The following is a 16,165-nucleotide window of genomic DNA, read 5'->3' on the forward strand; positions in this document are numbered from 1 at the left end:
CTAACTTGGAAATACAAGCTGTTTTACTGTTGGGAAATTTACATATGGCTTAAAATAAAGACCATACCTTCCCCTGGATTTGTCCACAAGATTTTCTGGAGAGACCCTTGAACCTGGTCTTTGATGGTGAAGAGACTGAGACTGGGATTCTGGGCTATAACGGTTTGATGTTTTAGTCCTCACAGGTGTAGACACCAAAGCAGACGGTGAATTTTGGAATGTAGAAGTGGGAGGCTGCTGGGGAGGCTGTGACGGAACTTGATTTCTAGCAAAATCTTGCGTGATAATTTGCTGTGCGTGAGAGAAGAAGGAATTAGTTAGAGCCATTGAGTACTTTCAAGAAAGTGCAGCGTAAAAAATCTAGACAACTTTATTGTGATTCTACGTGAAATGTGCCTCCTACATGATCTTTTAAAAAAAAAACTAGTAAGAAGAGTGAGAAACTTACACAGATGTGATCAGCAAGTGTGATGAGTCGGTGTGTCCTGGGCACCTGCCCCACCCCCTCGGCCTGTGAAGATGGGGGCGGCGGCGGCTGCGGGGAGGGCGACTCCGGCTGCGGCCGATAGTGGTGCAGCGGTCCTTCGTACTGCCTGCAGGCTTCGTCTAATGGGGACAGACAGATGTCTTACTCCAGGGATGCCCGCCTTTCACTCATGAGCAAAGATTAAACATAACGCAGAGAAACACATGGAAGGGAATTCATATCTTAATTTTGAAGAAAAAATATTTATTCACTGAGAGACATCAGAAGACTAGCAAACAAAACTAATATCAACTATTATCATTAAAATATACACAAAAAAGTCATCAGTAATGGCCTTAAAAACCGTTTTCCATTAGAGCAGTTTTAAAAGTTTTACATGTTTCTAGACTCATACAAGACTACTCTCAAACAAAACGGGCTATTTCTTAACGTGCTCTGGACAGGCAAGGAGAAGGAAGTGTGAAAACACGCAAAGACCCACTTTCTGCCTGGCTCGCCTTCACGACCTCCGGCTGGTAGGCCTGCAGCCTCTCGGGGGGCGGCGCGGGGGAGCTGGCAGGGCTTATCACCTCAATGGCATCGCCAGGTGTTTCATACCGGTGAGAAGATACTTGAAGAAAAGAAAAGAATCTATTTTAAAACTAATCCTATAAAAAGACTCGGAAGTCCAAGCTCTTCAAACCTATTTGCAAATTTTCGGTTTTTACTCTGAGAAATGTTCAATGGCACCTCAGGTCAATGGAAAACAAAAAAAAAACACAACGAGGTCAATGCATGGTGTCAAAGGTCAGTAGGCGCTTCCTCGGACTCCTAATCCTGGCAGGGTACGGAGTTTCCTGAAAGTCTGTGGGCTCTAAGACCTTTAGGTGAGGCAGAACAGAAACAGAGCTTGACGTTCTCCTGGGGGCTGGAAAAGAAAATCACCAGGAAACTCATCAGAAGGGATTAAACCAACGAGAGAGCAGATGCCAACAGTCCACTGTTTCCAGTCGTTTCCATTCTGTGGGACAGTCAGCTCTTCTTCACCAGGACGACTTTAAAGCTGTAGATTAAGTAACATCACATAATGATTTTCTCAAGTCACTGAGTACTGCTGACAAAAATTTCTCCCACTTTTTAGCACCACGTTACACTGTGAAGATAAACAAATGGTAGGCAATGTCTGCAGGGAAGCAAAGTCACTCCGTTGGGTTAGCAGAAAGGGAGGATGCACATGCCAGGGAAGGGCCCTTCTATAATGCGGTTCCCAAGGAAACCAGGGGTCTATGCAGTAGGGGTCCAGGTACTTTTCTCAGTCCTGCCATGGCCTGAGAGCCGAGAACGGGGGCGTTGGGGGGCTGTGACCTCCTGCTCAGGAACCTTCTGACTCGCGAGCGCTGTGTGCACCTTTGGGTGCACTGAAGCACCTGAGGAAACGGTCAGAGGCCCAAAGGGTGTATGACCCTGGCCAGAGCAGCAAGCGTGGTCAGGCGGTGATGGGTCCTGAACACAGGCAGAAGGTGGGAATGAACTCTGCTACTAGACCACCACCCACTCCTCCAACCTCATCTCAACAGCCCTCTCCTGCCCCCCACCAGGCCACGGAAGCTGCAGTAACCTGGGTCTAGTATGCTCAGGACAGAAACCTGTTAACTGGGGTGGAAATTATCTTTGGAGAACTAAAATAAGTCACTATATTCAAAGTAACTGATACTACTTTGCAGTGGGTATTCATCGCTTTTCATGTGCCAGCACCCTCCTAATCTGCTCCCCACATCCAATGCACAGCCACGGGAGGCCTGGCGCTACTCTGGGAGCACACTGTTCTTGACGCCTGAAGAGGGGGTGGGGAGGCTCTGGAGAGGAAAAACCGGAGGGCACGCTGGTAACTGGGAAGAGCCTGTGGGCTTCACGCAAGGAACTGACTCAGTGATGAAAAGATAAACACTCAGAAAAGCAGCCAGACTCTCTGCTCTCAGACGTTCTGTGACGCAAACTGAGAAGAAGTGTTGTCGGGTGATTAGCGAGCATTCGACAGGCCCCAGGTTGGGTCACCAGATGTGTGCTGGTGACTTCCCTCCAAAAGGCCTAGTCATAGAACTAGGGATCTTCCAAATTTTCTGCACGGATAATACCTACTGGGCTGATTTTCACAGTCCAGGCTAAAGGATGTCTTTCATTTACACAACAGGCTACCAAGCTGCCCCCACCCCGACTTGTCTCCAAAAACCTCAGCAATGGGGTTATTTACCCAAATAGGTTACGACTAGGCGTGGAACTAACTAAACTAAACAGAACAACGCGTTGCATGCTGGTGCACAGGGCCCACAGGTCATTGTCTCCGACTCTACTCAGTTCATTACTGGAAATGAGAGGTTTCAGTATTAATGGATACTCGTTTAAATACTGGCCTGTTCCTTCAGGAATTCTATATAGAATTTAGGCTGTAGTTAAAAATAAATTTAAAGTAACTTTTCTAGCATTTTACTGTAGATTTGTGAATTCTTACACTTAACAGGGTAGATATCAAAGTGACTAACCAGACTTGGTCAAAATCCAACTTGCAAGAAATGCCAATTACCAATAATAATAATTACCAACAAAGTGGTCCCGCTTTTTAAAAAATCTGTATCTTAGAAAAAGAACACTAGAGGCTTTGGGGTATTGGCCTAAATACTGAATCACATCCTAGGAAACGTTTCTTGAGGAATGAGGCCTCGGTAGCGCTGCGCTTGATGACACATCCATCACCTTCCAGAGCCTGAAGATGTTAGTGAGCTCCGCCTCTATCTCCCTTCCAACCTTATCTCCACAAAGGGCATGGCTTCTCATGGAAAACACCTTGACAGGTACACTTAAGACACTCTGATATTTAAAGAGTCATAACAGCAGAAGAGACACTTTGCACCCCTAACCCACAAAACCTTTCCATTACATTTACTGCCAAGATTAGAATTTCTTTACACCGTATGGTTCTGCTTTCCCTAGAGAATCAAGTAATTCCGTACTCGGTACCACAGTGCGAGGCCGGGTTGAGATACATACAGCTACCGGAAGAGTCTGAACTCTGGGAGCCACGTTCCCTCGCGTCCTTGTCCGAGGCAATCTGCCGGGTGATGATCACGTCTATGAAGTTAGCTGCGGTAATGGTAGTCTTCCCTCGGGTCCTTAGCTCTTCCTCATATCTGGATTTTGGAGGAGGCCCTCTCTCTTTCCCAGCCTCAGAGTAAACTACTGCAGACTGGGGCTGGGGCTTGCCACTCGGCAGGGCTGAAGAAGCGTACAGACACTGACCGGGTCTCTTCTCCGCCTCCAGGCTTTTCTGCTCTAGCTGCTGCTCACTAACTGCTGCTGACCTGCTCCTCAAATTTTCTTCTAACCTGGCAGCTTCATGCTTACTCTCTTTTGTTTTGGACACGTCCATCTGGGGAGCAGACGCTGCGGCGTCCACAAGAGCAGCCAGGGCGTCCGCAGCAGTATTGTAACGGGACGCCGGCAGGCCCTGGCTGATGGAAGGGCCCCCAGCAGGCAGCGGCCTGAAAATAAAACCAAACCAGAAGTCTGTGAAGGGGAGACTCTCCCGGGGGCAGGGGGTGGGGGAGGAAGGGAGGGAAGGGTGTGGGGGGGGCGGGGAGGAAGGGAGGGAGGTGTGTGTGTGTCTGTGTGTGTGTGGTGGGGCAGGGCAGGCGGGGGGGACGGATGGACTGCAACAAACAGAGTGCGCAGCAGGAGGAAACATCACCCTCCTTAGACTACTGCAGTCACAGATTTAAAAGCGTGTGTGCAGAAGACGGGGATTTCTGATCCAAGTGTACACAGAGACCTACATGATCCGTAGCTGTGCGCTCGGGTCCAAAGGTGTGATCACGCTGGTTCCATTGGTTCCCTGGAAAACGCTGGGTCTCTGCTGCAACAGGGTCTCCTGAGTTCTGACTGAAGGAGACGGGGAGCGAACGTAGCCGTGGCTGCTGGGCCGGCCGGGCTGTTCTGAGCCTGCAGGGCAGAGGGACAAAGAAACAAGCCATAAGGAGGAGGCTGGACGGCATCACTGGGGAATCGTTGCCTTCCTAATATTCCTAAATAGGAGAAAGGAAAACAAGGGAAGAAACTTGCTACTCTGCTTTCTGGCCTTTCTAGAAATAAATTCTGTAAGAGTTTTCCAATAAAGATGCAATAAAACCACACTGGTAACTTGAAACAAAATCGTCAGCTACCATTTACTGTCATTTCCATTTTGGTGACAAGTTTCTATCTTGAATCCAAAGAGAAATAAAAATAACACCAATAATGAAGCACTAATACAACTCAGATAAGTTCGTTTCTCAGATTTTTCCTCAAACTCTGGCGTGTTTCTCATTTCCAAAATCAAGTTTGCAACAACTATCTAAGTATCATAATGCAAATAATGCACATCTGCTGCAGCAGGGCCTGAGACTGCCCACCCACCCGCAGCTCTGCAGCTCCCTCCGCTTGGCCGAGGCTCTTCCACAGCAAAGCTCCTTCACTCACAGGGTCTCAGGTTCACCCTCTTCACCCTCTCCCCCACCTCCTGGGGTTCTCGGCCTCACCCTGACTTTCCCACTTGAGCCAGCAGCTCTAGCAAACACCCCTGTCTTCACTTCAGAGCAGGTGCCTAGCACAGCCTTCTGAGCAATTTTCTCCCTTCTGACCTCACACCGGTACTGAGTGCCCTGCAGGGCACATTCCTAGAAGTGGGGTTACTATTTCCGTTTTTACATCTCTGAAGAAGCTATCCCTATTTACACTGCCATTGACAATGTGTAAGAATCAGTGTTTCTTCACACACCTCAACACAGGATATTTATCGACCTTTCAAATGTCTGATGGAGAAAAATGGTACTTTATTGACTTAAATATGCATGTTATTCATCAGTGGGATCACAAGCATTTTTAAGATACAGTTCCTAAAAAAATTATGTATGAGTTCTACTTGGCTTTCTTTAATTAAATCAATTCCCGTGGTTTCTATACAATCAACATATAATCAATATTATGGTGCTACCTCATGATTCATTAAAGCATCTCCTATGGTCACACACTTAGTGATTCTTTGAATTATATACAGACAACAGGTTACATCTAAACGTACTTAGGCTTTGCAACCATTGACTTGTTGGAGGTAAAGCCCCAGGAATGGTATGAGGAAGTCGGAGGTGACCGCTGGCCTCGGCCCCCTCCTCAATCCAAGGAGTCTGTTGGCTGTGGCCACGGGAATGTGACACCCTCTGGTTCTGCACCAACCTCTCAGGCGGGTCTCTGGCCCCCTCTGCCCCCACCTCTAGCAGCCCTCCCAGAAACATCTCGGGACAGACCTGCTCCTCCGTGCATACCTGCCCCCCTGATATCTTGTTCAAGCCAGACTCTCCACTCTCAATCACCATCTCCGTGCTCTGTCTGTTCTCCTAAGTACTGCTCTGAGTATCTGACCACATGGACATGATCAATGGTTTGATTTCACAGAGTATAAAATGACAACTACGCCATGGATAAGAACACATCTTCCAAAGACACGTCAGATTAGCTACGGCCAAAACAATCACTATCACTTTGCTTTCAACTAATCCAGCTCTATCTGAAGTGCAGACCAATCTTGTTTCTCACCTCTTCCTCAATCCCCATTATCCAGTTATTGTGAAGTCCTTTTGATTCACCTTAACAATATTCATCCAAGCACCTCTTTTCTGGCCATTCCCAGTGTCAACCTATCTCAGGAGACACAGGGACGACACACATGGTCTCACTGTCCTCCTGGCACCAGCCCACACCCGCCTCCTGGGTTCTAACCCATCTCAAGCTGCTCCCATGCAAATGCCCCCCCGATCACGCCACCTGCCTCCTGCGCTGGACCATAATTCACACCGTCACACAGCCTGCTAACCATGCTGTCCACTCTTCCTTCACCGCCAGCTCCACAAGACACCCGTCTTCACTGGTCTCCTGTGAGCCTTCACCCGGGCGACTTTCGGCTTCAGTGAGCCCTGTGCCCAGTCTCTGCAGACCCAACTGCTGGGGCCAAATGCCCACGACACCGTCATCGTGGAAACTCCACTCCCTCTGTGCCACTCCAGCCCGCACAGCACCTCCACTTAAGCGCCACCACCGCCTTCTGCCTGGTAACTCTCGGTTGCGAGGTCGCCCCGGCACCCGCTGCCGCACGAGCACGAGGCCTCCCACCCACCTGGCCGCAGGCAGAGGTCCGAGGGGGCTGCGGCGAGGCGCTCCCGCTCCTTCTCCCGCTCCCGCTCTCTTTCAGCGTTTGCCGCAGCCGCGAGGTGTGTTGAGTGTCCTGGAAAACAAACAAACCTGCAACTTGAGGACAAAACGTCAACGTACAGGTGCGTCAAACAAGTTTTGCACTCTCGAGTGACTGAAAGATTTTCAGGAAGCTCCAAAGCTGAGCTGTAGGAAGTGTGTTCTATTAAGAGTCTCGAGTGACTTCGGAGCATAACACAAGCTCCCAAGATCCCTCCCGAGTATCTAGGGACAGACGGCGCAGAGGAACGATAACTAATATTAAATGGAAAACTGCAGGCCAAATGCAGGAAAAGGACCCCAAACACCTCCAAGGGCTCTGCTGCCAGGACATGAGCACGTTGCTCACACCAGCAAGGGGTGAGTGCAGACCCACCTGGAGACATGGACGCAGAGTTGTACGGCCGCGGAGGGAAGGTGACCTGTGTTCCAGGAATGTAAGTGATTCTGTCCATGGGGGGAGTGCTTGTTCCCCCTGGATGAGGCACTAAAATTGCTGGGGGCATATTGGTCAGGTCAATGATTCCTAGTCAAAAGAAATACAACAAAATTATGTTTTATTTGTTATTCTAAAGATACAGAACTATACCTGGCTTTTTAATTTTGTTTATCTCTAAAACCCAATGACAATTTGCAAACAGTAAGACCATCTCCATCTAGAGAAGGATATGAAGTACTGCACCCCACACCAGCACCCAAAGACGTGGAGAGAGGAAAGAGGGAGGGAGACTGGTGAGACCATGGCTTCAAACCCCGAGCACACTGGTCTGGTTTCAATATATCAGTGTTGCCAAAACAGCCCACCTCGATGGATCACTTTGTTTGCCTTCCTGGGCTAATGGCTATGGAGAGAAGGAATGGCCTTTTCTTTCTTTCCATCATCCACCCACCGAGCATTTATCAGAGTGCCTAGGAAACCCTGGGCGCACATGCTCGAGTCTGCAAAGGCACACACCCCTGGTTGCTGGGTACGGAAGACCCAGCTGCTGCTCCCGGGGGGACAGCCCTCTGGCCACGTCCGGGCGCAGGCCCACTTGCATCTGCTGTGAGGTGATGTAGTCGTTGAGGATCGTCTGCCGCGTGTTCTCCATCGCATAGAGCTGATACTGACTGGGGTAACCTGGAGTTGGTGACAGCTGTCTCTGGAACAGGTAAGCAGCAGCTGCTGAGGGAGAGAAAAGAGACAGGCATAGTTTAGTCTGGGTAGAACTCATTTGCCAAACATCACCCACAGAAAAAATAAGGAAAAAAACCATCTGTTGAGCTATGTGCACAATCAACTTCTAGCTGTCATGGGGCCGGGGGTCGGGGGAATACAGGATTTTGGTGGATTCCTTTTAGACCTTGACATACCAGCAACGTGAATATAAATATTCTAATGGCAGACGTAATGGAAAGGGGGAAGACAGACTAGACAAAACAAGAGTATTAACCTTTTTACCACTAGAACAGTAGCTAAAAAAAATTCTCCAGTAGTTTCATTTTCAATCTTTGACGTGGACCTTTATTAGATTTTTCACCTGAAGTCTCCAAAAGCTGTGTCTGAAAATAATTTTTTATAGTACCGATCATCTAATACAACTAAATGGAAATATGTGTGAAAACACTTTGTAACAGATAGTAACTTTACTTTTCTGGGGGTAAGAATGATTAGTCTACAAGCATTTAATTAGCATGTCTGTTTAAAGCAGAGATTAGCCAGCAAAGGGCCAGGTGGTCAGCATTTGAGGCTCTGTGGACCATTCCATCGTACCAACTCAACTCTGCCATTACAGTGTGAGAGCAGCCAGACAAAATATAAACAGACAGGTGTGGCTGTGTTCTAATAAAACTTTATTTGCACAAACAGGCAGCAGCAGGATCTGGCCAGAGGCTGTAGCTGTTCTAACCCTAGGTTAGAGCGTGACACAGATGCTAGGAAGCTGGAGGTGTGGTAAATGAGCAGAACACACACAAGGAACTTAGTGCTGTATGTCAATTCTATCCCAATAAAACTGGAAGAAATAAAAGAAGATAATGCCTCTATCCTCAAAACACTGATCATCCAGCTCAAGCTCAACAGTGGCAAGCAAGTGAAATAAAGGACTATGATAAACACTACATGAAAGTAAAAACATGTGCTTCTGTCTGAGAGCTTGAAGGAACTGTCATATATATATATATGTTCTCCCTAGAAGAACAAACAACAAGCTTTCGGGAGTGTCTGCGTCCCCTTCCTCTAGAACTCCCAGCTGAATCTGTCAGCTGACTGTGTGAGTGGGAACTTCTGCCTTGGTTCTGGAGACAGGCCCTGAAGAACCAGGTGTGGGCTCCTCTGAAACTGAACGTTCTCAAGCGACAACGTGATGGTACTGACATCATCACAGCCCAGCAAAAACTCTGCACCAACCTGCTGATGGGACTCCCTTCCCTGTGCAGAGTCCACTGCCCGGTGCCCCTAGCATCACCGTGCCCAGTGCAGGCTGCTCTCTAGAAAACCTACACGCTTCTACACTGACCAAAGCCATGTTTACTCAAAGTCGGTGGTGTCTGTTCAAAAGTTCCTTCCAGCTGTACTTGCTACTGTAATTGTGTAACTTAATGAAAAACTCTGTAAATCTATGAGAGAAGAACAAAAAAAGTGGTTTCTCCAGAAACTAAGTTGACTGCTTTGGAAAGACTCAATATAGAAGCTGAATTAGGTATAGACTAGATAATTTTAAAAGACTGGGAAAAAAATCTAGAAGGATTCTGTATTTAGATTGCTTTGAAGTGTCTTTAAATTCTAACTTCACTTAAAAAACCAAACCTGGAGATGTATCATTTATACAAGAAAGACAGTGGTGAGGTTTAATCAGTGGCCCCTGACCTGAGATCAGAACACTGGTGAATGCATGTCTCTGCTGTAAATTGAAACATATAACGTATGCATGTGTCATTTAAAAACAGTTCTTCACATTAACCCACTTTTCCAATCAGCTTAACCAAATGCCATCAGACAAGAGAGCTTTCCACATACCTAGTATTTTTAGCTCTTTCAGGGGTGCTGGTAATATTTTGTGTCTTGATCTGAGAGCTGGTTACATGGGGTGTATAGTTTGTGAAAATTCACTGAACTATATACACTAATGACCCATGCAACTGTCTGTGGACTGTACCTTAATAAACAGAAAGTCTAGAAAGCCACACAGGTATGTTATTTCTTTGCTTTCAGTTATTACTACACACGGTGCTTACCAGGATCCAGAGCCCGGTGAAACGGCATGGCTGGGTCCAGATGTGTGGGCAGATGGCTCCGGTAAACCTCCCCTGGGGCACCGCCCCTGTGGTGCGGCTCAAAAGGGCTGTGGCTCACTGCAGGGTCTACCCCAGGAACTGGAGACTTTGCTGTGATGCTTTCCCTCTGTGTAGGGGTCAGTGTCGATTTCCTTTCATGACTGGTAGACTTGCTAGAAGAAATCGTAACTGCAAGAAAAAATAAAGGGGCCAACACCACAAATTCTTAAGCAAAGTTGTTAATGTTTATTTCTCAACCACTCAAATACAGACCATATTCGTACAGTATTTTGATCTTCTCTTCCCACGAAACATGTAACAGTAATCTTGCAGAATATGCAAATGTGAAGAGCTGGCAGGCACCTCTGTGATTTGGACACTGCCCCCTTCTGGATCACAGCCCGGGTTTACCACCTAATGTTAAGGCTGAAAACGACGTTCGACACTCCTCTTTAAACCCCACTATACACTGTTTCGTTGTCTCCGCAACCTGGTATTCTAATTTCTCTTGATCCTGCATGCATCAAACCTCAGCTTACTCTCCGCGCCTGCGTTGCCAGCCCCTGCTAGGCTACACTGTGTTTCCTCACTCTGTACGTCCAGAGACTTTCTTACCAGCATCAGTCTCCTCCCTGCCCCAGCTGCTTCTTTTCTACATGACGGTATCCAGAGAGGCTTGATCGTCCCATCAGTGCTACCAGCCACCACCCTCTATCGTTTTAATGATTGTGGTAAAACACACGGAACATAAAACTTACAATTTTAGCCATTACAAAGGGTACACTTCAGTGACAGTAATACACACACAGTGTTGTGCAACCGTCAGCACCACCTAATCCTTCAGATTTTGATAATGTCAACTTTGCTATGAACACACAAACCTGCCTGTCAAAACCAAGGAATCAGGCTGGTTTAGTACATCCCCTCACACCCCAACTTGCTCTAACTTGTAGAGCCTTTCCTTCTGCAGGGCACTTCTCCTCTTTCGTAACTAGAGCCAACAAGGTTTGGGTTCACTCTGCACCCCCAAACAGGCGCTTTCCTCTCCTCCTCCCTCTGTGCCGCCCCTCCCACCGCCCACATCCTTCACGCCCACAGCCTCGCAGAGTGCAGCCCAGGACCCTGCACAGAAGCCCAGCGATAAATGATTACCGCAGTACAGCCAAAAATGCTAAGTGGAAGCATGTTTAAGGGCCTTGGATTGCTTCAGGGACCACCTGGTAAAAACCATGCCTCTCAGTTTGCTGATCTACCTGCCAGCAGCATAAACCCCAAGGAGGTGTGGGGTCGTGGCGCTAACAGCAGTGCCAACTGTACCCATAGCGCACAGTAACTGAGTCCTTCCTACACACGAGGCGCTATTCTTTCCAAGTTCTTTAAACCTATCACCTCATTTTATCTTCAGAACAATCCAATGAGGTAATAAGCCTTAGTATTACACCACCAATTCACAGATGAGGAAACTATGGCACAGAAAACCTGAGGAACGGGTCCAAGTTAGGACAGCAAGGAGAACCCTGATTCAACCCTGAGCAGCCCGGCTCCACAGCTTAAATGTTCAGCCCCACAGCAGACGGCGCCCAGGAGCCAGGAGTCCAGACTGACTTCCAGAAAACCTCACGGGTTAGCTGAAAATCTACTCTAAGCATTACTTGCTCAAGCATTTCTGGACTCCACCATACTCTGCATTGAGTTAAAACATTAGGCACTTCACCTACAATTACGCCTATTTTAATGTGGCAGCCAGCCTTCCAGAGCCCTAGCATCAAGCACCACCGACGGCGCTTTCGACCACCTGGAGCCAACACCGGGCTGCGTGCTGCTGGCGGAGGTGGGCAGCACAACACAGACGTCAGACAAGGACACGGGAGGAACACACCATCGGGAGCTCTGCTCATCATGGGCGAGCCTCTGGGCGCAGTGCTGGCGTAACTCCCCGGCGTCCGCCGTGCGCTGGCGTCCTCGTAAATCCCCGGGCTCAGCTGTGCTTTGGGGGCTTCGTGAAGCGTTGACCTGAGAACCGAGGGGCCAGAGCTTACCACCGACGTGTGCCGGGAACGCACAGGCTCGCCTGCTTTCACGTCCTCGTATTTTCCCCGTTCGACCGCTTTTATGCTCTCTGGCCTAATTTCCAGTGGAGGCAGCCCACGGGGCAGTCTGCTAGGCCCCGCGACCAAGGACTTGACGTTGTGCTTGATGGCGGATTGGCCTGAACTGCTGTCAGACTTGACGGGTGTGCCCTACAGGGAAAGAGACAGGCGTCACAGGCAGCCACAGCTCAGCCGCTTCTCCACCGCAGGCCACGTCGGGCTCGCGGCAACGACGGCTGCTGTCTGTGTGGGTCTCCATCACAGGTCCACTGAGCTGAAGCTGCACACTCTCCCACACCAGAACAACTAAGGGTAAAGCAGACACAAACCTTCATGTTTCCTTCCAAGAGACCTGACACTTATAATGCTTATAAGAACTACTGATAATCCTTAGGTCGCACTGCAGTCTGAAGCGGAATGGCTACCTGGGAGATGGAGCCCTCGACCATGGGCCTCGTGCTCTGCACCACTTCTGGGGTTTTCTGGCTTTCCTGAGTTAAAACATCTTGCCGTGGGATCTCATGGATGGAGCGCCCCATCTCTTTGATGGTGGTGATGCCATCGTAAGGTTTTCCTTTGGTAATGGCACCTTCAAACGCTCGTATGGGCGGACTCTCCCTTTTAATCTGTTTGGGGTACTTAAGGCCATCTTCAAAACTTTCAGTTGTCGCTCTTGGTGTGCCTTCAAAAAAGGATTCAAGAAACATGCTTATTAAATTAATGCCACTGAATTATACACTTAAAAACTGTTAAAATGGTAAATTTTGTTGCACACAATTTACCGCAATATAAAAAAATGAATGCCTTGCCATCTTGCAGTTTCTAATCAATTTTTGGTTTACAAAGGACCCTTAAATCAATACTCATCGGCCATTCTTTTGCGGGGGGGGGGAGGGCGGTGTTGTTCAAGATTTAATACATCGCTCATCACAATCACAGAATTGTTCTTACATAATGAAGGTGTCTCTATATTCAAAGATTAGGCAACTATCATCTTCCAATACACTATGTAACTCAGAGAAGAAGAGTTATAATCAGGATTTAAATACCTAATATTTCAAAAGGGAAGATATCTTGAAAAACAGGTATCTTTTTCAGATATCACACACTGCACATTAATTTCAAACTACTTTGCCAGTGAGGCAGTAATGAATAAAAGCAAATGAGCAAAATGTTTACCCTGCATTATGGAACCAGACAGCACAGTCCTTTCTTTGAGGTCAGAGTGAGGGCTCCCCCTGGGTAATGCTCGGCAGATCAGCCCTTTCAAAACAAGGAGGCAATTCCGGAGTTAGACACAACACGGGTGTCAGTTCACGCACACTGTTCTTAGAGGGTGTACTGTTGATAAAAGCTCCATGGAGAAAGGGGTACCATTTTAGATTTGCAAACTATTCAGAAGAATATCATGGAAAAAATAACAAAAGTTGGAAGTACCCAACATGACATCACCCGTTTCTTTTTAAACATTTTCCTAAATAGAAAATGGCCAAAGAAGACATCTATTATAAGTCAAAAAGTAAAGAACAACACTTTCAAAGCTAAATCTAAACACCCAGTGCTTTCTGACAGAGGTGAGAGAAAATATAGGGGGATTGGAAATCATTGTTTAGCTCTGAAATATACCTGTGAGAAGGGGAAAACATGAAAGATGGATACCTCAAAAAAAGGTAAAATATATTAAATGAAACATGCAAATCAAAATGAAAGAGATGTAAATAACCTCCTAAGAAGTTTCATGTTATACTGCCAACAAATCTGAATCAAGGAAAGAAAAGTGAGTTTTTTTTTTTTTTTAACTACAGAGAAAATCCAGCTCTTAGAAAATTTCACAGGCCTTCAAGATTGAGGAGTCCTTACACTGTTTTTAGTATTTTATCTAGATTAAAATAAAATAATTGAGGTAGGTTAAGATTTAAGGAAAGTGAGCCATTAACAAAACAAAACCATAGCTATCATTTGATGAATGCACGTCACATGCTCAGCACAAGACTGCACACCTGTCTCTAATCCTCACACAATGGTAGGTACAATCCCTTAATTTACAGAGCAAGAAATGGACACAGAGAAATTCACCAGGAAAGAGTGAAGTTAGGATTCAAATACATGTCTTTGCTCTGTCCATTATACCACTCTATCTGCCTCACAATAAAAACAAAGTTCTCATGATGAATTTCACATTTTTAAACTCACTTAACTCAAAAAGAAATAATCTACAAATTATATGAGCATTCTAACAGTTACCTACGGTATGACCAATTATGTTTAATTTTTACTTCCCTCCACTGCCACGTACCACTTGATTTATATGTAGATATGAACATAAGTTTAAACATTTATTAATATAAATTTCATGTTAATATTACCTGTATATTTCATATTACATGCATTAGTAATATATTAATATATTTATATGAGTTTCATTTATATATTGATATAAATTTCAGGTTGAAATGACAGAGACTGAATACAACCTAACTCAACAATGGAAATTTACTATACGAAATTCAATGTATCTAAACAGCGTTCTGGAAACGACACCTCACCCTCCAGCGGTGCTGACACAGGAGACTCCCTCATGGACAACCCTTGCTTTAGAGCTCCTTCCACTGATTCATAGCTTCTTTTGAGACTGATTTCATGAGCTGTTCTCGGACTCCTCGTCCCTTCTCGGGCATTCTTAATATCTGCAGGACACAGACACAAGTATTACTCAGACAGAGCCCAAGGCCTATTGTATGGTAAATAAGTTATCTTAATTTCATAATCTCACAAAAAATATATATATAAAAACTGGTCTTAATCTACTATATACATCTGTGCAGATGCCATTTATAAAAATGTTTTCATTCACTCAAATATATTTATTGAGTGTCAGGCATAAACCAGGCTTGCAGATTAGGTTAACAAATTAAGTCCCTTCCCTCATGAAACTCAGCAGTAGTGGCAGATACAGATAAATTACTAGGTGGTTACACACAGTAACCGGTACTATGGACAGTGGGCTATGAGAATGCTGGAAGGGGATCCTGACATCTGAAAGCTCAGATAAGGGTCACTGAACACAGCACTGCGGTTCACGAAAGTCACTGTTGACTGAGCCAGTGTGGACACAGTGGGCAAAGGGGAGATTCACACCCTGGGTGGGGTAGCGTGAGATTTCATCTCACTACTCAGAACAGCATGCAATTTAAAACTGAAACTTAAGGATACACCTAAAGATAAATGCTTACATACATACAGACATTAAAATAGTTATATTTAAGCAGCATTTAAATTCAATACTCTTTCTAGGATTATCAGACTATTATCTACTCCTTAATTCTTAACACATAAAATAGGTACCCCTTTAAAATAAAAGTGATTCTATTAAAGTTAAACAAAAATTCTTTTCCTAGGCTAAATCAAATGACCACAGCTGGCAATGTTAGCTACCACTCAGGGGACACGTAGTATGGGCTCTGCACTGTTAATCACTTTTCATTGACTGTTTCAGTTAATTTTTCACAAAAGTTTCACGAGAAGTACAAGTATTAACCTTTTTTTACATTACAGAGAGGAAACTTGGGCTCAGGGAAGGAAAACTAACTTTTCCAAAGCAAGCATGTAGGGAACCAGAACCATATCCTTAGTCACACATTACAACACTGGCTTCAGTGTGGAGATGCAATACTTACTATCGTAAGATAAGATGTGTCCACTTTTGCCTTCATAAATAACATGGCCTTTGGATGCAGCTTCCTCTCGGCCTTTCTCAGGACTGCTCTCTTCAATGGACAGTCTAGAAATGGGTCCCTTCACCAAAGCCTCAGTTGGTATGCCAGCCTGGGACAGAGCCGGGGTCCCCTGTCATCAATTCAAACACAGGCACCACAAACATCACTTGACTTTACAGGACACAAAGACGCTCAGAAAATGTAACCTGCCACACCGAGAGTCAGAGCAAGCCATGTCCTCAAATGAGACAGGCCAGCACATGACGGGAAATCAGACACATGTTTTATAAACGTAAAGAAACACTGTACCTTGGTCCCTGAACCCTGCCGTACAAAACTTCTTAAAACGCTAACAGGTATCTGAG

General features: G+C 46.1%; 1 protein-coding gene across 14 annotated transcripts in view; it reads right to left on the reverse strand.

Annotated features, from left to right (window-relative positions):
- Positions 1–16,165, reverse strand: part of NCOR1 (nuclear receptor corepressor 1) — a 143,200-nt gene that overhangs the window by 11,956 nt on the left and 115,079 nt on the right. For 10 of the 14 annotated variants that reach the window (XM_067715487.1, XM_067715481.1, XM_067715480.1 and 7 more), the window contains 14 exons: positions 15,762–15,930; positions 14,631–14,771; positions 13,264–13,347; positions 12,510–12,766; positions 11,874–12,234; positions 9,956–10,183; positions 7,695–7,904; positions 7,116–7,265; positions 6,666–6,773; positions 4,294–4,459; positions 3,512–4,002; positions 969–1,097; positions 449–606; positions 68–291 (listed from right to left, as the gene is read on the reverse strand). In XM_067715487.1, coding sequence (XP_067571588.1) covers positions 68–291; positions 449–606; positions 969–1,097; positions 3,512–4,002; positions 4,294–4,459; positions 6,666–6,773; positions 7,116–7,265; positions 7,695–7,904; positions 9,956–10,183; positions 11,874–12,234; positions 12,510–12,766; positions 13,264–13,347; positions 14,631–14,771; positions 15,762–15,930 — 2,876 coding nt within the window. The remainder of the gene's footprint in view (positions 1–67; positions 292–448; positions 607–968; positions 1,098–3,511; positions 4,003–4,293; positions 4,460–6,665; positions 6,774–7,115; positions 7,266–7,694; positions 7,905–9,955; positions 10,184–11,873; positions 12,235–12,509; positions 12,767–13,263; positions 13,348–14,630; positions 14,772–15,761; positions 15,931–16,165) is intronic. The other 4 variants (XM_067715486.1, XM_067715478.1, XM_067715491.1 and 1 more) reach the window with 2 other exon arrangements.

Source organism: Pseudorca crassidens, chromosome 19, assembly GCF_039906515.1.
Source record: "Pseudorca crassidens isolate mPseCra1 chromosome 19, mPseCra1.hap1, whole genome shotgun sequence".
NCBI lineage: Eukaryota > Metazoa > Chordata > Mammalia > Artiodactyla > Delphinidae > Pseudorca > Pseudorca crassidens.